Below are 21,763 nucleotides of genomic sequence, written 5' to 3' on the forward strand. Positions count from 1 at the left end.
ACATGTAAGACACACCTTACCATGCAGTTTCAAAGTCCGTTCATTCTTCACAGAAGAGGAGAACACTGTTATTATAGTTGCGATTATTTGCTTATGTGAATACAAAATTCTCTGGTTCCAAAAACCAAACTAGTCCTTGAGGGAAGCACTAGTAGAGTGAAATAACAAACCCTGTCATGGTATCAGGAAATGGTGGCTAGACTACAGGGGGACATGAGGAAACAGAGACATCACCAGAGTGATGGCGTGAAAAAATAAATCACCGTGCTACATTTCCGTGTTCTAAGGACTAAAATCACAAAACTGTAATATTTAAAAATATACATCTGAAAACTTAACTCAGAGAAATTAGAAGTAGAGACTAGACAATTCAAAAGTCAAAATTAATATATTAAAAGTCTATTTAGAGCAAACTGCTTACACTGATATTACTTAACACATAATAGAAATATTTAGTACTTTAACTTTTAGTAGCAAGAGAAAAAGAATCACCTAACATCAACCTGTGGTTAGGAGTTATGTTACTGTAGAGTTTCTATACAAGGAGTTGTGGTCCAAACCTACTGAAAGAATCAGTAGTTACTACAATTCACTCTATGTTCACACATGACTAACAAAATATTGCTAAAGACACTGAAGGCCTTTTGGAAAAAATGAGTCTTATATTGGTTGAAGACACCAGGCCGTACAGAACACGAGTCGCTGTCTCACTGACTGTGATTCTCTGACAGCCTGACCTTGCTAAAAGGACATATTCTTCCTTTTAATGGCCTCACCTCCTCAGCCTTGAGAAAACTATTCGTCAGTGAGTGAGGAGGGCCAGGGGGGTCACATTGGCCCACGTAATGCCAGGAGTCAAACTCTCGTTTCAAGTCCTTGAGAGTTGTGCTTGAGAGACAGACCCTTTATCCACTACGCCCCTTCCTGGGCCCTTCATTTCTTCAGATAGACCATTCGTTCTTTGGAACAAAAAAATGAATGTTTTAGGAGGTGTGTGAAAGTAAATATTCTTCCATTGTAGTTTTCTTGGAAACAATGCGTTGAAAAGCTATCACCAGGAAGATGCATGGTTAAAAATAAACTCTTCAAATAAGAACAGTGTTTACTGACATCTACTGGATTTTTTCTTTTCTTTCTTTCTTCTTCTTCTTTTTTTTAACCTTATAGCTTTATTCTTCTAGCTATGACAATTTTGAAATATATTAAAGTCTGAACTGAATCAAGACCACGTCACTCAAGTTCTTCAGTTTCTTTGGTAAACAGGTCTGCCAGGTCGGCCACAGTCAACACAGATGCTTCTGAGTGCTTCACTGATGAGTTGGTGAGACTTGAGGATTTTCAGAAAGAAATCAAGAGGAATAAATTACTAAATTTGTCCCAATCACCTGTCTAGCCTTATAATAAGACACGAGGATATATGACTATCATTAAATAGTAACTACGTATTTGCTTTTAATTTCCCAGAGTCAAAAGAAACTTTCAAAAAAATGACCTCATTACCATATCTTGTCAACATTAGTAAAGATCTCTCTCTATATATTTTTGAGGTATATCATAAAATGATTTCTTTCTCCCCTGCACAACTATTAAGTAAAACTTCTGCCAAATGCTACTAAGTTTCTCACTCTGCAGATTCCCCTCTTCCTATCTGGTCAGCTTGTTTGTTCTTTTCTTCTTACTGCCATCAGGGCTATTGCTGGGGCTCAGTGCCAACACTACGGCCACTGCTCCTGGTGGCCATTTTTTCCTTTTTTTTTTTCTTCTTAATTTGACAGGATAGAGAGAAACTGAGAGAGGTGGGAGTGTGGGCTGACTTAAAAAGTGATTCAGAGAGGGCTGGGCGGTGGCACACCAGGCTAAGTGTACATGGTGCGAAAAGTAGGGACCTGTGCAAGGATCCCGGTTCGAGCCCCCAGCTCCCCACCTGCAGGGGAGTCGCTTCACAGGTGGTGAAGCAGGTCTGCGGGTGTCTGTCTTTCTCTCCCCTCTGTCTTCCCCTCCTCTCTCTGTCCTATGCAACAGCAGCAGCAGCAACAATGGAAAAAAAGCCTCCACGAGCAGTGGATTCGTAGTGCAGGCACCGAGCCCCAGTGACAACCCTGGAGGCAAAAAAAAAAAAAAAAAAGTGATCCAAAGTGCCAAAAAACAGAAGCCCCCTTAAATATATAATCCATTTTAATGTTTTAAATCAAATATAAAATGGCTAGAGCATTTGTTAAGGAAGACTGGATATGTAAAATGCTACTCATTTCTTAAAGGAAAGTATTTTTGCATCTTTTGGCTGACTAGCTGGTCACCTACATAAGTTCCAAACAGATACAAGGTCTGAAGAGATAGCGTAACGGTCATGTAAAAAACCTCTACGGCCCGAGTCACTGAGGGTCTCAGGTTCAATCCCCTGCACCACCGCAGGGAAGAGCTGAGCAGGGCTACGTACAGGAAACCAGACAAAGCTAGACCCGTGTGACAAGCTCACGGAGACAGAGGAACAGTGCCCACCAACCGTCGCCTACCTCCTCTCAGCGGTCTTTAACATTGTTTGCATCCTTTCTTCTATTGTGGCTTTGATTAGGAATCTGTGTACAATGGTGGGTCTAGAAGGAAGAGCACAGACAGATTTCAAATATATATATTACATTCGCCTGCCAGATGCTGTCTGCTGTGGCACCAAACACTTCATGTCCTGCAGTCAGAAAAAGTCAGTGATGGGGACTGGACGGCACTGCACGGGTGGTGCACACACATGATCAAGCTCAAGGACTTGGGTTCGAGCCCACCGCTTCCCACCTGCAGGGGGGATGCTTCATGAGCGGTGAGGCAGGTCTGCAGGTGTCTGTCTGTCTTTCTCTCTTCCTCACTATCTCCTCTCCTTCTCAATTTCCCCCTGTCCTGTCAGGTAACATCGAGAAAAAGAGAACGCTAGTGGTGAATCAACTAGTGTCAGGGAACTAGCCTTTTACGGAGGGGAGGCCATGACTGATGAAGGGGGGTGACTGATGAGAATAAAGACCTTTAGCAAAGGCGTGGGAAGGGAGAGACGCTGAATGAGAACAGCAAAGACACACTGGCCACAAACTCGAGGTCCTTGAGGGGCAGAAGCGTATTTAAAGGAGCTGGCAGACGGAAATAAGATTGGAGAAGCGGGCGAGGACCCGGTCACACAGGGCCTTACTGAACACGGGAGGAATTGAGGGCTTTCTGGCGGCTCCGTGTGCCTGTGAATGTGAGCCCTGACCCGGTGCACCACCACCCAGCCCTGTGATTTCCTTTGAAATGACAGGCGATGGTAAGACATTCTAATGTGAGGATGTGCTTCGATAGGGCCTTCCCTGAAAATGTGGGACCCGGAGATGCTTGATTTTTATGTAATGAATAAACATTAGTAAGCTTAGTAAGGCAGTTTGTTTTTTCTTTTTCTTCAAAAATCATAAATGCATCTCACATCCCGGTGGCAATACAACCGAGAGGTCTCATATATGGGGAATAATTTTCTGATACTTAAAAGTACTTCAAAATACTCTTAGGTTTGTTTTGGGCCTTAAACTAAATCTAAGCATGTCTTAAGAGTGGATGTAGTGGGGCTCTATTTTTTACGAAGAACTTTTAAAGGAGCTGCACCTGAGCAGAATAAATGAGACATGCTAGCGGCCAGGTGGTGGTGCACATGTCACAAAGTGCAAGGCCCCAGATTCAAGCCCCTGGTCCCCTAGCTGTAGGGGGGAAGCTTCTTAAGTGGTGAAGCAGCGCTGCAGGTGTCTGTCTCTCTCTCCGTTTCCTCACCCACCTCTTAGTTTCTCTCTGTCTTCTAATAATAATTATATAGTTAAAAAATAACTATTAAAAAATGAGAACCATGCCTTCCTTTCAATACAGCCTACTGCAGAGAAACAAAAGTCCACTCCTCCCAGTCACTGTGGGTGCCTTCAATTGTGAGTTGTCTTAGGTATTTCAGAAAATACTTAGATGAATTCAGAGTAGTTCCTGAAGGTGGTGACACAAAGATAGGGAACTCTGGGCTTTGCTGGTTGGGGAAAGGAAAGTTGGAAATATCAAAATGCCTTTTAGACATATACTACTACAGAATATTGACAGATCACAAAGGCCATTTAAAATGCAATGGTCCTGACAGACACAAATGAAGAGCTTAAATGATGATTTGTTTACCAGTGAAACTCAAAGCAAGCATGACTGGTGTAAATTTTATTTTATTATTATTATTATTATTTTATTTTTTTTGCATGCAGGGTTACTGCTGGGGCTCGGTGCCTGCACCACAAATCCACTGCTCCTGGAGGCTATTTTTTCCCTTTTTGCTGCCCTGGTTGTTTTATCGTTGTTGTGGTTATTATTGTTGTTGTTATTGATATCGCTGCTGTTGGACAGAGAGAAATGGAGAGAGGAGGGGAAGACAGAGAGGGGAAGAGAAACACAATATACCTGCAGACCTGCTTCACCGCCTGTGAAGCGACTCCCCCTGGAGGTGGGGAGCCGGGCGCTCGTTGAACAGGGTTCCTTCCGCCGGTCCTTGCGCTTTGTGCCACGTGCGCTTAACCCGCTGCACTACCGCCCAGCCCCCTGGTGTGAATTTTAGTTCTTACTTTGTCTGTCCAATTCGGTGCACTCTGCCGATAGCTTGCAGCTCATGGGCAGGGTTCAGGATAGGCTCCACCAAGAGAACATGAGTCGCTTCAATGATGGTTAACCCATTAGAACCTGTGTGCAGGGGCAGCAGCAAGATGTTGATATCAGGATCGTGTTTAAATGCTGAGAGGTTCTCCTACAAGAGAGAGACACAGTTAACTTTTAGATGGATCAACTGAAAAGGAATTAAAAGTCATTCATCTTTCAAATGTCCCCTACTGTATACTGGGAAATATAACTAAGAAAGCTAAATGTAAAAATGAGGAATTAAAAAAAAAAAAAAAGGTAATCTTGTTGCTTTGGTTTACAATGGAAAGTAGAACTTCTTTTGCTCTTTATGACACAGTGAACTCTTAACACACACGGGACACATGCAGATGGCCACTATAGTGTAAGAGAGAAGGAGAGTGTTTCTCAAGTGAGTATCAAACAGGAGACAAGACTGCTAGGTTGTCAGTTGTCTGTGTGTTGTCTCTCAGCACGTGATCCTGTCAGTGTGATGGAGGGACAGCTTGACCGCACGCAGTTCAGCAGGATGCAGTATCTCCAGGACTTGATTCCAGGGGCTAAGGAAAAGGTCTGCACGTCAGGTCAGCTCTAAGAAAAGATGGTTAGTAGGTATAACCAAGTGGCTTTCAAATGTTAATGTTACGATTAATCAAGAACTCAAACCCTGTGTATGTGATTTGCATGACATGAAATACTACAGTTCAGATAAGAGTTTCAATTAGCACTCCAACAGACATAAGTAAAATCTCAAGTGTACCTGAAATGTCTTTACACGACCGATCTGTGCAAATTCCATGTTGTTCTCAGTGAGCGCTTTTGAAATGATATCTAATACATCCTGCCACTGAAATACACAAAACAGTAAGAAAACAAATATTTATATGTAACTTTCACCTAAAATAATTGTAGGGGGACTAAAAATAAATTTTGCACTTTAGAATTAAGTAAAAACAAAATGAAACTTAAAAGTGGTATTATGAACGTTACCTATTTCTATCTTAAAATGCTAGTTTCTTTAAAAACAAATATTTTTGAAAAATGAAAACTAATTCTAGATATTTATTTTCTTGGAACTAAGAATCTATCACTCCCAGCAGCCATTTTTTCTTTTTCCATTTCTTTCTATTTTATTGATGAGACAGAGAGAAACAGAAGAGCACAGGGAGAGAGAGAAGGAGAAAGACACCTGCAGACCTGCTTCCCTGCTCATGACACATCTCTCTGCAGGTGAGGAGTGGGGCTGGAACCTGGGTCCTTGTGCAGGGTAACGTGTGCGCTTAACCGGGCATGCCACTGCCTGGCTTCCAAAAATGAAGACATTTTCCTGGGTAGTTAGATGAACTTTATTTTCTTAATTTCATTCATGAAAGAGGCTTGAGGTTATACATTTCACTTAAAATATTAATGAGTGGGGTAGAAAGCATAATGATTTGCAAAGGGACTCTCAGGCCTGAGGCTACAAAGCCCCAGGTTCAATTCCCCACACCGCCATAAGCCAGAGCTGAGCAATGGTCTAGTAAGAAAGAATAAATAAATAAATAAATAAATTGGGAGTCGGGTGGTAGCGCAGTGGGTTAAGCTCAGGTGGTGCAAAGTACAAGGACCGGTATAAGGGTCCTGGTTCGAGCCCTCCCCACCTGCAGGGGGGATCCCCTTCACAGGCGGTGAAGCAGGTCTGCAGGTGTTTGTCTATCTTTCTCTCCCCCTCTCTCCATTTCTCTCTGTCCTATCCAACGACGACGACGTCAATCACAACAATAATAATAACTACAACAATAAGACAACAAGAGCAACAAAAGGAAATAAATATTTAAAGACAAACAAATAAAAAAGGAAATGGTTTTAAAAAATCAATTAATTCATTAATATAAGGAAATTTCTACACAAATTATAAACATATGAAATGCAGTGGCAGGAATTATGTGAAGCCCTATGTTCCTACAGTTATTTTGTGGACATGGTAAACAATCAACATTCTGAGTAGAATCTACAGCAACAGAAAATGGTGAGAGAGAAGAAAGAGTCCGAGTGGACAGTGAGGACGGACAGGCTGACTGTACCGTTGAGAAGACAAGTGCTTTGGCTCCGGGGTCTCTCAGCTGGATCCGCATCAGAGTTCTGACCACAGCTTCCACTTTTGTAGAATGGCTGCCCTTGTAGCAGAAAGGAGGAAACAGCAGGTCAAGTGCAGTTCACAACAGGATGGGGAAAAACCCACACAGAGCACTTCTCAGTCACAGAGTTACAAGTGCATCAGAACCGACGGACGGCCAGGCCCACGTATGTGCAGCTGTTCTCGCTTTGTATTTGCTGGGATTTCTTTTACCCAGAGGCAGCAGGATTTACACTCAAGGAGAAGTGGCCACCAGGCACACAGAAAGTCAGTGAGGCCGTGACAGGAACCTGAGGATCTGATCTGGAGTTTAGTGGTTAGATGTTAGAGGTAAAACTTTTGTTACTTGAGTTGACCAGAATTTATATTAAAAATAATGTTCTTGGGGGCCGGGCGGGAGTACAGCGGGCTAAGTGCACATGGTGCGAAGATCAAGGACCGGTGTAGAGATCCCGGTTTGAGCCCCCGGCTCCCCACCTGCGGGGGGGGGGGGGGTCGTTTTACAAGCTGTGAAGCAGGTCTGCAGGTGTCTATCTTTCGCTCTCCCTCTCTGTCTTCCCCTCCTCTCTTGATTTTTCTCTGTCCTATCCAACAGTAACAACAACAGCAGCAATAAACAACAAGGGCAACAAAAGGTGTGTTGGGGGGGAAGCCTCCAGGAGCAGTGGATTTATAGGCAATGAGCCCCAGCAATAACCCTGGAGACAAAAAAAAAAAAATTCTTTCAGATATTCTGTCACTAGGAATGTTAAGAACTCAATAGGTTAACACTCCAAACTAAGAAAGTGAAGGGTCTGACCATGAAGAAACACAGTGACTCACAGATGCATAAAAAGCTTCTAGCAGCTGGAGTAAGGCTCTTTGTATTTTCCTGCAAGTATTTCCATTTCAAGAGTATGAAAAAAAAAAAAAAAAAAAGAGGGCCAGTGGAGAAATAAGAGAATCTCAGTGTTTTTGTAGATACCAATGAGAAAACCGCTAGAAGATGCCTCGGGGGATGTGTAAGCAAGGAGAGGAAGGGCACAGAATTTTAGATGAGACACTTCTGAATTCAACTTTCCACTCTGCTACTATTTAAGGAAATTCTAACTTGTTCTCTTTTTTAAGAATTTATCGCATTTCAGCGAGAGACAGAAACACCAGAGCGCTGCTGGGCTCTGGCTTATGGTGGTGCTAGGGATTGAAGCTGGGAGCCTGGAGCCTCAAGTAAAAAAGTCTTCTTGTATAACCTAGAACACTGTCTCCCCAGCCCAGGTTCTAGCCTTGCTAGTGCTCAATTTCCTCATTCTTTGAAAGAAGGCAGGGTTCTATCTATTTCCAGAGAAAATACAGTTCAATACCTGGCAAACAGCGGACACTAACACCGAGATACTACCTAAGAGTGCTGTCACAACACACGCTATTCCACAAGAGTTTGATCAAAAAGATGAAACATTCCTAGATTTATCCAAAGGAAACAAAAACACCTATCCCAAGAGATCTATCGAAACCCGTGTGCATGGAAGCACAATTCTTAACAGCCTCGACTTGGAAGCAACCCAGATGCCCAATGACAAGTGAGTGGCTAAGAGAATTGCGGCATATACTCACAATGGGACACCACTCAACTGTTGAACATGACGGAAGTCGTCTGTTGTTGGGAAAGAGAGACTGTCGGAGAGAGAGACTCTGGAACACGTGGCTGAGTGGGAACGCAATGCAATTCTCTTTATTGATCAGATACAACGCCTTTTATGTATCTCTTTAACCGGAAGTGGCAAGTGGGAAAAGGAAATGGCTAGAAGAGGGGGTGGAGCAATAAAAGAGCGTGAAGGTAGCAAACTTCCATCTAACCAGTGGGGATTAAACCAATGCCCTGCAGGCAGGGCGGGTCTCAGGCAAAACAATTATGTAAATTGACCACAGTGTTAAGCAATCAGGGGACCTGGTGAATCGAGCAGCTTCATCGACTGCTATATGTGTTTCTTGTAGGCAGATAACATCTGCCTGATACTGTATCACCAATTGACCAATAAGAACGCATTTGGCCATCTCCAAAACTCTCTCCCTTTACACTGTCTGAACTGGAAGACGCTTTGAAGAGGGTTAAACCGGGAACAGCTGCTGGCTATGATAACATCACCCCAGAACTCATTCTTAACCTGGGTCCCGCGGCAAAGAAGTGGCTCGCTTCATTCCTGTCCCACATCTTGGAATCTGAGTCTATGCCCAAAGTTTGGTGTCGTGCGAAGATTATAGAGGTTTTGAAACCAAAGAAAGACCCAACACTGGCCGCCAGCTATAGACCAATTTCTCTCCTCTCCGTGTGTTACAAACTCCTTGAGAGGCTACTTCTGTCACGTATTTCTCATCTTAGAGAGAAATTCCTATCACCCGCCCAAGCTGGTTTCCACCCAGGAAGATCTACCTGCGAACAAGCCCTGGCCCTCTCAACTTACATTGAAAATGGATTCCAGAAGAATTTAAAGACGGGTGCTGTCTTTGTTGCTCTCACAGCAGCCTATGACACAGTCTGGCACCGTGGTCTCCTAGTCAAGATCTCAAGATGCCTGCCTCCATGGGTGGCCAACACTATATCGTTTCTTCTCCAAAACAGAAGATTCCGGGTGCATCTGGGTGACAAATCTAGCAGATGGAGACTTGTCTCAAGTGGCCTCCCCCAGGGCTCTGTTCTGGCTCCTACGCTATTTAATATTTACATCAATGACCTCCCAGAAACTTCTTCAAGGAAGTTCATCTACGCCGATGGCATCTGCTGTGCAACTCAGGCATCCAAGTTCGACATCCTCGAGGAAACACTCACGAAAGACATGTCTCTGATATCTGATTACTGTAAAAAATGGCGACTAATCCCTAGCACTGCAAAAAACGGTATCATCTGTTTTCCATCTACACCATGCCTCGGCCTCGCGTGAGCTTAATGTGCAGCTTGGCGATACGAGAATCCGGCATGAAGCCCAGCCAGTCTATCTTGGCGTTACTCTCGATCGCACCCTGTCATTTCATGAACATCTCATAAAAACTGCAGCAAAGGTGGGCACGAGGAATAACATCATTGCAAGACTGGCCAGCTCCTCATGGGGCACGAGCGCTTCCACACTACGATCATCATCTCTGGCATGATGCTATTCCACTGCAAAATACTGTGCCCCAGGATGGTTCCGTAGCCCCCATGTCCACTTGGTCGATTCCAAATTATATTCCTCCATGAGGATAATTTCTGGAACCATCCGTTCCACCCCGGTTCCATGGCTGCCAGTTCTTAGCAACATCGCCCCGCCAGATATTCGTCAGGATGCGGCATCATCTAAGTTCATTTCCCACGTCTACGCTGGACCGGACCTGCCAATATACGCGGATATCTTAGCCCACCCTGTCCAACGCTTGACGTCTCGTCACCCAATCTGGTCCCCTATGCCTACACTGAACTTCTCTGTTCCAGTCTCTTGGGAACAGAGTTGGCAGTCAGGTGAGGTCAAGAACAAACACCTCATCACAGACCCCTGCAAGCGTCAACCCGGCTTTGACCTAGTACGTTATGATTGGGCCCTCCTCAATCGCTATTGAACAGGCCATGGCCGGTGCGCCGCTATGTTCCATCGCTGGGGAGCCAGAGACGACCCGAACTGCCCCTGCGGCTCCAGACAGACTATGACCCACATAGTCAACGACTGCCACCTCTCCAGATTCAAAGGAGGTCTCGAAACTTGACATCAGGCTCAACCTGACGCTGTTGACTGGCTACGGAAGAAGGGCAAATGCTAGAAGAAGAAGAAGAAGAAGGGGACCTGGCGTAATGACCAACAGCCTGTCTCCTTTGCCTCTTCTCTGTTGGAATTTGAAGGAGTGTTCTGTGAGACAAACCAAAAATAGAAGGCAAAGTACCGCATGATGTCACTCATACAAGGGGCTTAAGAAACAAGGACAGGAAGGGAAAACAATATAAAATGTGGACTGGGTGTGGCCCACTGTACCAAAGTAAAGCGACTCGGAGGAAGGACGGGAAGAGAAACGGAGAGAGGGCTGTTGGGGATCGAGGTCCATGATGATGGTAAAGGATCTAAGTTGGGGGAGAGAGAAAAGAAAGATCCTAGCTATGTGTCAATAACACCTGCACTGTAAACCGCTACCCTCTCAATAAAGTGCTAACAAACATAAAATAAAACATTAAAAAAAATAACAAACTCATCTCCTTTAACTCATCTGGGACGGAATTTGAGGACATCGTGTTTTGTGAGATAAGCCAAAATGAGGAGAAATAACTGATGACCTCACTTCTAGGTGCGGGGGGGAGGGGCTTAAGAAACAAGGTCAGTAAGGGAAATACAAAGTGAAGCTCAGTCTGGGTGTGGAGAGGGTGTTGGGAGACCTGGTGGAGAAAAGACCTGAATTGGGTGGAGAAGACTCTGCAGACAACTATTGTAGGGAGATGAGAAACTATACCTATGTGTCAACAGCTGTATTATAAACTATTGACCCCCCCCCCCCGCAATAAAAAAAATTCTTATAGCACCACTGTTCCCTTTATGCTTTCACACTCAAAGGGAAAAATAAAAACAAAGCAAATAATAATAATAATAATAATAATAATAGCCATACTAGATTTAAGTTAGGAAGACAAGACTATAGGGGAAAGCTTTACAATTCTAACACTAAGTTCTGGATTTACATGATTTTTTTTTTCTGGATATATGGGCTTTAAATTATAATTGAATAGTTATGATATACTGACATAGCTTTTTTTCAGAGGCTAAAATTATCTCAAAAAAATAGAACGTTGAATACTAGTGAAAAGAGTTTAAGTTAGGAGTTTACTCCGAAGTACTGACATTCCTTGCAAAATCTCATTTTCAAAAATACTTTCAGGTCGAATACCAGAATGAATTACTATGAGCCTTTCCATTTACTAAGGTACTTTTTACTAAATGTTCAAAAGAAAAGACAGCAGCACTTTATAAATAGTGTTTCACACTCAATCAAGAAAGAGACCAGAGCATTGTGTCTTTAATCAAAGTTTGGACGGTTCAGTGGTATCTTTCAACTACTTTTTGCAAAGATCAAATTTAAAGAGCAAAGAGGCCCAGAAATCCAAAGCTTGGCTTAGCATGCTGAAAACCTCATGCAGGGTGAGATGATTCGCATTTAAAGGTGCTGTGCTGAGAATGTTCTAAACTGCCTCTAGAAATGGCCGGTTGTGCTAGGTGGTACAGAAGGCCCCACAATTCTAGGGCATGCCACCACCCGACCTCATCATATGGACAAAAATTTCTCAGTAAAAATAATTCATGAAGTGAAAACATTCAGAACAGAACGATGCACAGTGAGAAGTAACACTCTCCTCTCCCTTCTGTCTTCCTTGCCGACAACTTTTGTTTTTAAGTTTTATTTATTTATTTTTTTAGATTTTCTTTTTTAAGATTTTTTACTTATATTCATTTATTTACTGGGTAGAGACAGGCAGAAATCAAGAGGGAAGGGGGTGATAGAGAAGGAGAGACACCTGCAACACTGCTTCACCTCTTGCAAAGCACTGCCCCTGCAGGTGGGGACTGGGGGCTCGAACCTGGGTCTTTGTGCACTGTAATGTGTGCTCTCAACCAGCTGCGCCACCACCTGGCCCCAGCTTTTGTTTTTAAAGGCTGATCATCAGCAGGGCATCATCACGGGATATGTACTTACACTGTTTCTTGTGCTAGTTTTAGTCACTTAGTTTTTCCTCCCCCAATGTCCTGAGTTTTTGTTAATGACCTTTTGTTTTTTCTTTTTGTATTACAGTGTTTACAACACTTACATTTTGTTATCTGTAACTACAGACTGGTCTTCTCTGTCAAGAGAACACTATAAATAGTGAATATACTGTAATGCAAATAATACAGAATACAGTTTATAGTGACTGAAATCATGCAGAAAGGAATTTTCTATACTACTTTGTTTGTTTTTAAACAATCTTCCAAAAACCCCAGCCTAGTGGGACATCTAGTTCTCCTTGTCCCCAACAGAGAGAACTATGTTCTGGGAGTTGGTGGTAGCACAGTGGGTTAAGCGCACATGGTGCAAAGCGCAAGGACCGGTTAGGATCCCGGTTCAAGCCCCCGGTCCCCCACCTGCAGGGGAGTCGCTTCACAGGTGGTGAAGCAGGTCTGCAGGTGTCTCTCTTATCTCTCTTCCTCTCTATCTCCCCCTTCTCTCTCAATTTCTCTGTCTCTATCCAATAACAAATAAATTAATTTAAAAAAAGAGAACTATGTTCTCGATTATGTGTTATTACCAAATGGGTTACAACTAGGTGACAAACAGTAGACTTTCCAAGTTTCTTTGGTGGTTTATAACTTGCAAATAATTTGACTGTTTCTGACTAGTGCTATGTAGAGTTATTTTCTGTAATAATATTTCATGTAATTTTCTGACTGTGACTACTTCTATTATAGACTTTCTGAAATCCAGCTAACTTTCTCAATGTGTCTGTACTGCTCCCTGCAGTTTCAGTGAACTGAGACTGGTCGACCTGCCTCATGTCTGTGTGGGCCTGTTTATCGCGCTAGTAAACCCTGAGGACGGCCACAGTGACAGTTCAGTGCAGCTCTTCTATGATGGCTGATCTCATGAAGTAAGAGTACTTTTCAAGCATAAGCCTGGGGCGAATCATAGGGTCTTTAATCACTCACATAAGACTGAAATAATATTCAATGGATATTCTATCAGGTCACGGCACATTCTTTTAAATTTAACTTTTGGGAGTCGGGCGTTAGCAGAGTGGGTTAAGCGTAGGTGGTGCGAAGCGCAAGGACTGGCAGAAGGATCCTGGTTTGAGCCCCCGGCTCCCCACCTGCAGGGGAGTCACAGGTGGTGAAGCAGATCTGCAGGTGTCTATCTTTCTCTCCTCCTCTCTGTCTTTCCCTCCTCTCTCCATTTCTCTCTGTGCTATCCAGCAATGATGACAACAATAATAACTACAACAATAAAAAACAAGGGCAACAAAATGGAATAAATAAATATTTAAAAAATAAATTTAGCTTGGCTTCCCTGGACTGAAGACCCCACCAATGTGTCCTGGAGCTCCGCTTCCCCACAGACCCACCCCACTAGGGAAAGAGAGAGACAGGCTGGGAGTATGGACCGACCGTCAACACCCATGTTCAGCGGGGAAGCAATTACAGAAGCCAGACCTTCCACCTTCTGCATCCCACAATGACCCTGGGTCCATGCTCCCAGAGGGATAGAGAATGGGAAAGCTGTCAGGGGAGAGGATGGGATATGGAGATGGGGTGGTGGGAACTGTGTGGAGTTGTACCCCTCCTACCCTATGGTTTTGTTAATTTACCCTTTCTTAAATAAAAAATAAATTAAAAAAAAAGTATCTTTACAAAAAAAAAATAAATGAATTTAAATTTTATTTATTCTGCATAGAGACGGAAAGGAATTGAGCCCTGCTTCACTGCCTGGGAAGCTTCTCCCTGCAGGTGGAACCATCGCCCAAGAGCGGTCTGTAAAAGCACCACTGTTCTCATCACTATTATGCACGATAACTGCAGTTAGACATGTCAATAAGCGGTCTGTGAAAGCACCACCATTCTCTTCACTATTATGCACGATAACTGCAGTTAGACATGTCAATAAGCGGTCTGTGAAAGCACCACCGTTCTCTTAACTATTATGCACGATAACTGCAGTTAGACATGTCAATAAGCGGTCCGTGAAAGCACCACCGTTCTCTTAACTATTATGCACAATAACTGCAGTTAGACATGTTAATATGTGCGAAAACAAAACCAATAACTATAATTTGTCTAATAAATACAAAATTGTTTGAATAAAAAGACTTCTAGGGATACATAAATACTCTAACGATTGGTCCATGCACACACCCAGCCACCCTCCAGCCTATGGCTGAGTATCTTTGACATGTCAACTGCTGTTCCAGGTGCTAAGGACACAGCGGTAAACAAAACTGGTAAGAAGACAAAGTTTGCACTTGCTGAACAATGCATTTCCCAAATGCTAACGGAGTTTACAGTTCACAAAGTAGAAAAGCAGTATTTTTTTTTTTTTCTTCTTCTGGCCTCCATTGGGGCTCGGTGCCTGCACTATAAATACACTACTCCGGATGGCCATTTTTTCCTGTTTTTTTTTTTTTTTTTTGGTATAGATCTGAGAGACATTGAGAGGGGAGGGGAAGAGCAAGATCCCTGCTTCACTGCTTGTGAAGCAACCCCCTTCCCCCTCCGCAGTTGGGGAGCAGGGGCTTGAATCGGGATCCTTGCTCGGGTCCTTATGCTTGGTACTATGCGCGCTTAGCCCGCTGTGCTACCATCTGGCCCCGCAAAAAGTAACTTTCAAAGGATAATTTATAGATGTTTTACAAGTCTCTGCCACATGTTTACTTAAAGTTATTCCTGACTTCGACACAAGACCAACGTATCAGAATTACAAGTGCTAAATTGGATAGTAGGTAGAGTGGGTTTATTTTTAATTTTTTTTTTAGTTATACTTACTTTTGGCAATTTTCTAATGAAAATATTTAATAATATTCTCAATTTACCAGTTAACATTCTCCTACAAGTATTATGTCAAATATAAAGACAAGTATGTTCAAATAACAACCATCTGTAGATGATACTTGCCGAGTTATTTTATGCCTACTTTAAGCTCCGACAGAATTGCGCCATTTTATTCCACCCAGATGTTTATTTCAGTTATATTTAGAAAGTGCAAGATAGACTTCACAAGTCACTTTGGAAACAAATACTTCAAAAAGTAAAGAAAAGCAATAGGGTTCTCAAGAAGATAGGGTTTATTTGATAGACGGCATTACTAGACTTCTCTATAAGGAGTTTGAACAAAGAAAAATTCAGCCTTTTTGCTTCTTTACAAAAATGCTAGAGAAAGCATCTAGTTTCAACAGATTTGCTGATTCAGACTACAGATTCCTATGCCAGATTCTAGATCAATAGGAATGGGGGCCAGAAAAAGTTTTCATTTAAAAAGGTCAGTGGATCACTTAATACATGGAAATCTGACCAGAGGGAAAAGCAGGCAGGCATGTGAGTGAGCTCAGCAGGAAAGGTGCCGTTCTGTCGTGGTTATAGCCACATAGCACACTTTCTCCTGGAGCAGGACTTGAGACACAGATAGCGACCTGGTCCATCACAGGGTCAAGATTTCCACTGGCAAAAATACTTCCTGTAAAACCTAGCCAAACTTAGAGCACAGGGCACATGCCACGTGGGACATTCTGTTCTGCCAGGAGGCTACTTCACCGTCCTGAATGCCTGTCAGTTGTCAGAACTTGCAAAGGGGAATTTTATGTACCTTGTGGAAGGCCCAGGAGTCATTTAGGAATAGGCAAGGGTCATTTAGGAATCCGATCCACACGCTAGTTTAAATGTAGCCACTGAAGGAACAGCTATGATTTCAAGATTTACCTCACTTCTGTAGTCAGTCAACAGGATTTCAGATGCTGTGAAATCTCATTTCCCAAATATGCCCGTAGGAATTAAAGCCACACTATTTAAGTCTATTTCTGTGCCCCCCAATATCTTTTATCTGAAAACAGCTGTATGATTAAGCACTCTGCAGATATCATCTTGTTTGCTCTGCTTAAGAGCCTTAACATTATTGATATAAAAATTACTTCTTTGGATTGTTTAGTAAATATCAGCTATTTGGTAATCAACGACCAAAGAAAAACCCCAGGTTTAGGAAGAGCTTGAACAAGTATACCAGCAATTTGAAAAGGATGGTTAAAAATACAAAGATAGAGCCATCTTCACTCTGTGGTTGACCACCACCTCAACTCCAAGATCAGTGATGTGTCCATCCAGTGAGACAACCTCAGACAGACAGAGAAGAGTGCAGTGAGTATCTGAAAGAACAGTAAGCAGATGCGTAAAAAGGAGTCAGACGGAGGACAGAAATGTGGCAGAAGTCAGGGAAAGGGAAAAGCAGCAGAAGGCAGAAATGACAGACACAAACGGCAACAAAAAAGGCGGGGAGGAAGCAAAAATCAATGTGGTGAGAAGCAGTGTGCGAACGCGGCAGAGGGAGACAGGGCTTGCATGGCAGGTGCAGCACTCAGTCAAATGGTTTACAAAAAGGAAATACAAATATATATGTATCTTTAGAAAAATAAAGCTCACATTAGTAAATTCTGTAAACTTAGAATTTTTATATTTTCAATTCAGTTTTATATGTTTCCATACTAGTCACTTTCTATCGAATGAATGTGACTACCAAGAAAAAGAGAGTACCATAAACAGGGCTGGGGCAATAGTTTAATGGCTACTCAAAGGCTTTCATGCCTGAGGCAGCAGGGGCTTCAGGTTCGATCCCCAGCACCACCATAAACCAAAGCCGAGCAGTGCTCTGGTCTAAAACAAAACCACACAATAAATGTTACGTGGATACTATTGTCCCTGCCCCGGAGTGTAGCAAATGTAAGTCCCCCGCTCTTCTCTGGGTGTCTAGGAAAGCTGATACAAGAAGAGCAGGTGCTTTGCTTTGACGGGCTGCATGACTCAACTTTACAGAGGCCGGGCTGTTTACTGGCGGCGAGCGCAATCCCTTCCTGAACTGCACTGCGTGGAATCTGACGGCAGTTGCTTCCTTCTGCTCAGTCCCTATACCAGGTTGGACGCTTTCACCTACTGGTCGGTGGCAGAGAGTCCTGAGTTAATCCCCAGCATCATATCTGCTAGAGTGATGCTCTAGTTCTCTTCCTCCTCCTCCTTCTTCTCTCTCTCATTAAACAGACACCAAAAATTATAAAGAATTCTGGCACACAATTCACAAAATCTCTACCTCTACACCTCTATTTCAGATAGTACAACTTAAGACAAATCAATCAAGATTCAGGTCTCACAACATTATTTCTTAACATCTGTTGGTTTTGAAATGTATTTTTTGTTCCATTTGCATCAGTCAGTCCTCTTTAGTCACATCTGAAGTAGAATACCTGTCCTTTCCCAAATAAGAACTATTGTTTTCTGATAAGAACACTGACTGCTACAACCTACTTGCTTATGCCCAACTTACACTGGCTATTTGATTTTAATGGTCCAAATTCTCTATGTACATCAACACTGTGTTATGAAGAAATGCATGCAACAGATTATCTCTTCTCTCATCTACAGCTGCGGTCTGACCTCCTTGGCTGCAGACTAAGCTGCGGTCTGACCTTCTTGGCTGCATACTAAACATACTCACGGATCCTTGATCATAAAACATAACATAACAAAACAAAAAGCACAATCATTCTGCACATCTTCTCTCCTGGTTACAACTTACATTTAGACTTTCCATTTATGAAATGGCTGGGCATTACTAACACGTTTTCACTTCCTATTTAACCCTTCCTCTCCATTTCCTTGGGAAGCCATTAGCCACACTGGTCAACAGTGTAGTTAGTGACCTGCAGCATCACTGGTGACAGCTGATAGGGTCTGCGGTCTCTACTGATAGCAAGCTCACTCTTCTGGACTATGTCTTCAGCTGCTTCTCCCTCACCACCTCTCCTTTATTCAGTCTCTACAACCCTGGAGAATTCTGCAGGCCCTCACAGAACAGGAGCTTGTGTGTCTTTCCTGGGATCAATGCAGCTCTGTTGACGTCAAGTATGAATGACACCGGTGCCCCTGGATTTTATGTTTCGAGTTGCATGTGTCCAGGCTGCACTTAAACAAGACAGCTGAATGCAGCCCCACTGCTACTCCTCACCCACATCTCTTACACACAGCAGCAACTGCCCCACTATGCACATGATTTTATGCACATCAGAAACCAGAAGCATCATCTATGAAATCTCTCTTCAGCTGATTCTTTTTAACCCTGCATCTTCCTAACCAGTCATACTCAAAATAGCTTTTGCACAGATCCATGCCTGTCCACCGTCACCAGTGTAATCATAACATAACTGCTTTATCTCCACAATGGGTGGTTTCCAATTTTCCCTCCTCGGTTGTATTTCCAATGATCTAATTCCAACAACGCAGGAAACAAATGAAGATCTTTAGAGTTAGACTTGATCGTGATTATTTCTCTGCTTTAATGCTGCTCTGCTCTTATCCATAACGGCCTTCCGGTTCAGATGCAAAGAGAATTCTCCAAGTTGAAGATGACCTCCTGACATGTGGTCCAACTCTGGTTCCAGACTTACTCAATTCTCCTTTGTTCCCTACAAGCTGCTACTTAACCCAACTGCCTCAAACTTTTCCATGTGTGTGTTCTGCTGGGTTTTTTTTTTTTTTTCCTTTTGGCAACCTTCTCCCCACAAGATCACCAAGGTCACTGTCAATCTCTCCCTAAACTGCCAGGTCTGTTCACGTTTTAGTTCTCTTCTCAGAGAAGCCAGCCTTGACAGCCCTTTGCACTACTTACCACAACTTACCACGTAAAGTCTATGCTTCCCACTTGCATTCAGATTCCTTTCCTCTCACTGTCAAACTACAAGCCACAAGAGTCTCGCTCAGACCTACTTTATTCATTAGTATATGCTGCAGATTTGAGGCCAGACATGGTGCCGGCACAGTGTGCGCCCAATAAACATGGATGGGGTGAGTGAGGGTTCATTTTATCTTGGGATTCTGTTTATCTCCACACACTGGATAGCAGCAGTGTGACTGATAGGATGTCAAGTTTTGCTGAAAGAAGTATATTTATTTATTTACCACTAGATATCCTTTCATCGATTATAACTTTCTCAGAAAGGGGTGGGGGGGCCCTCCTAATTACTGTCTTATTCCTTGCAGCTCTGTAGTTAATTTCACTCAGAAAAGAGCAAACCTTAAAAATAGATGAGAAGACATATTAAGGATCATAAAAGATACTAATAAAAAAAAAGATTCTACTTTTCCTTTTGGAAGAACTAGCTTCATGATTCTCACTGCTTTGGGCCTATATTCTCTATTATGTCTATTATCTTGATCTGTTCTCAAAGTTGGTTAGAAGGGAAAAAAAGCATACTTAAAAAAACACAGAACAAGGAATCGGGCGGTAGTGCAGCAGCTTAAGCACACGTGGCGCAAAGCACAAGGACCAGTGTAAGGATCCCGGTTCAAGCCCCCAGCTCCCCACCTGCAAGGGAGTCGCTTCACAGGCAGTGAAGCGCAGGTCTGCAAATGTTTATCTTTCTCTCCCCCTCTCTGTCTTCCCTTCTTCTCTCCATTTCTCTCTGTCCTATCCAACAACAACGACATCAATAACGACAACAATAAAAAACAAGGGCAACAAAAGGGAAAATAAATAAATATAAAAAATTAAAAAAAAAAAAAAAAACACAGAACAAAAAAGCCTCATAAAGGGCTTTTCATCAAATAAATGTCCCTCAGAGAGTCCAATTACAGATCTTGTTTGAATTTCAAATCATAACCACTTTTCCAAAAATTTTGAATGAAGGGTGAGGGGAAAAATAAAGCTAACTTCTGCCTATACCTCAAAAGTATAGTTCACTCTGTTTAAAAGGACACTCCCTACTTTTTCACTAACTTCAGTAACCAGTTCACTTATTTACTTATTTTTTTATATTTATTTCTCCTTTTGTTGCCCTTGCTATTTTTTATTGTTGTTGTGGTTATTATTGTTGTTGTTATAGATGTCGTCGTTGGATAGGACAGAGAGAAGTGGAGAGAGGAGGGGAAGACAGAGAGGGGGAGAGAAAGACAGACCCCTGCAGACCTGCTTCATCGCCTGTGAAGCGACTCCCCTGCAGGTGGGAAGCTGGGGGCTCGAACCGGGATCCTTATGCCGGTCCTTGCACTTGGCGCCACGTGTGCTTAACCTGCTGCGCTACTGCCCGACTCCCAACCAGTTCACTTTTTAAAAATTTCCTTGGTGCATCCTCTTCCCTGGTATCTAGAGCTGAATGGTGCTGGGGGGTGGGGAGGGGAGAGGGAGTGGCTTTCTATGAAGAAACCTCTAACCAGAGCACTTTTGGTTTGTAATGGACAGAAATAATATAGAGACCAACAGGGAAGGGGGATTCTAGGCTGTCGCCTTCTCTGGTCCAGGTGGCTTAGCCAGAGCTAAGCATGTTTGAAGAGGTCCTGGCGTTGCTCCTGCAGGCCGGACTAAGTGACAGAGGCCGGGCCTTAGAGCAGGCTGTGTTCGGAGCCGGCCCTGTTCCAGTTTTCATTCCCTGCGCGTTCCTGCTCTACTGCCGACTGTGCTTCCCACATCCACTTTACCTTTACAGGGATGTCCTCTTCCTGGCTGGCTTTCTCTGAAGTGAACACGTAGGAGATCTCTTTGTGAGACGTGGTCTGACGGCAGATGGCACACCTGATGGAGCTTTTGTGAGATCCCACGCTGTACTGTTCGATGATGATTGAAATGCACTCGTTACAGAAACAGTGCCCGCAGGTCAGGACCGCCCACTACGAAAGAAAACACAGAATGTGGCTCAGTGAGGTACCATCCGAGATGGCTTCGACTGACAAGTTAGAAAGGAACTTATAAATTTCATTGGCTAGATCTTTTGTGATATTAATATTCCTTGAATCAGAAAATCTAAGTTGTATTTTTAAATTAATTCTTTTCCTAGTCTAAGTTTCTACTGTCAGTTCTGTTTACCCTAAAAGTCATAATAATAATGATACTATTTTTTTTTCTCTTTTATAGGATAGGAGTGAGAGAAATTGTGTGGGAAGGAAAGAGGGAGAGGGAGAGAGAAAGAAGATGTAATGGATCAAGATGTTATAGGATACATTTACTCCACTGAGTAAAATGTTACAGTCAGGAAAAAAAAATGACAATGTGTTATTCTCTGGGACATAATGTAGGGAACTGGAGGTGATTATGCTAAGAAAGTAAGTAGGTGATTATGCTAAGAAAGTAAGAAAGTAGTAGAGGTGAGAGACAGCTACTGGATGGCTTTATTCATACATGGAACTTAGAGAACTGAAAACTTGAACTTGAGAAAAACAAAACGAAACAAAACCAAACCCCATAGTAGTATAGTAGTAAACTGTCTCTAAGACTCTGTGAGAACCACAGTGGTTATCAGTGGTA

The 21,763-nt window shown here is 42.9% G+C and overlaps 1 protein-coding gene across 4 annotated transcripts in view; it reads right to left on the reverse strand.

Moving 5' to 3' along the window:
* Positions 1-1,149: 1,149 nt before the first annotated feature.
* The window catches only part of SHPRH (SNF2 histone linker PHD RING helicase), an 81,134-nt gene continuing 60,520 nt past the window's right edge, over positions 1,150-21,763 (reverse strand). For 2 of the 4 annotated variants that reach the window (XM_060188702.1, XM_060188703.1), the window contains exons 25-30: positions 20,941-21,129; positions 6,711-6,803; positions 5,408-5,494; positions 4,599-4,777; positions 2,514-2,594; positions 1,150-1,327 (exon numbers count right to left, since the gene is read on the reverse strand). In XM_060188702.1, coding sequence (XP_060044685.1) covers positions 1,231-1,327; positions 2,514-2,594; positions 4,599-4,777; positions 5,408-5,494; positions 6,711-6,803; positions 20,941-21,129 — 726 coding nt within the window. In that variant the 3' untranslated portion in view covers positions 1,150-1,230. Of the gene's footprint in view, positions 1,328-2,513; positions 2,595-4,598; positions 4,778-5,407; positions 5,495-6,710; positions 6,804-18,111; positions 19,541-20,940; positions 21,130-21,763 lie in introns of those variants that run through there. The other 2 variants (XM_060188704.1, XM_060188705.1) reach the window with 2 other exon arrangements.

The sequence above is a fragment of the Erinaceus europaeus genome, chromosome 4 (genome assembly GCF_950295315.1).
Source record: "Erinaceus europaeus chromosome 4, mEriEur2.1, whole genome shotgun sequence".
Classification (NCBI taxonomy): Eukaryota; Metazoa; Chordata; class Mammalia; order Eulipotyphla; family Erinaceidae; genus Erinaceus; species Erinaceus europaeus.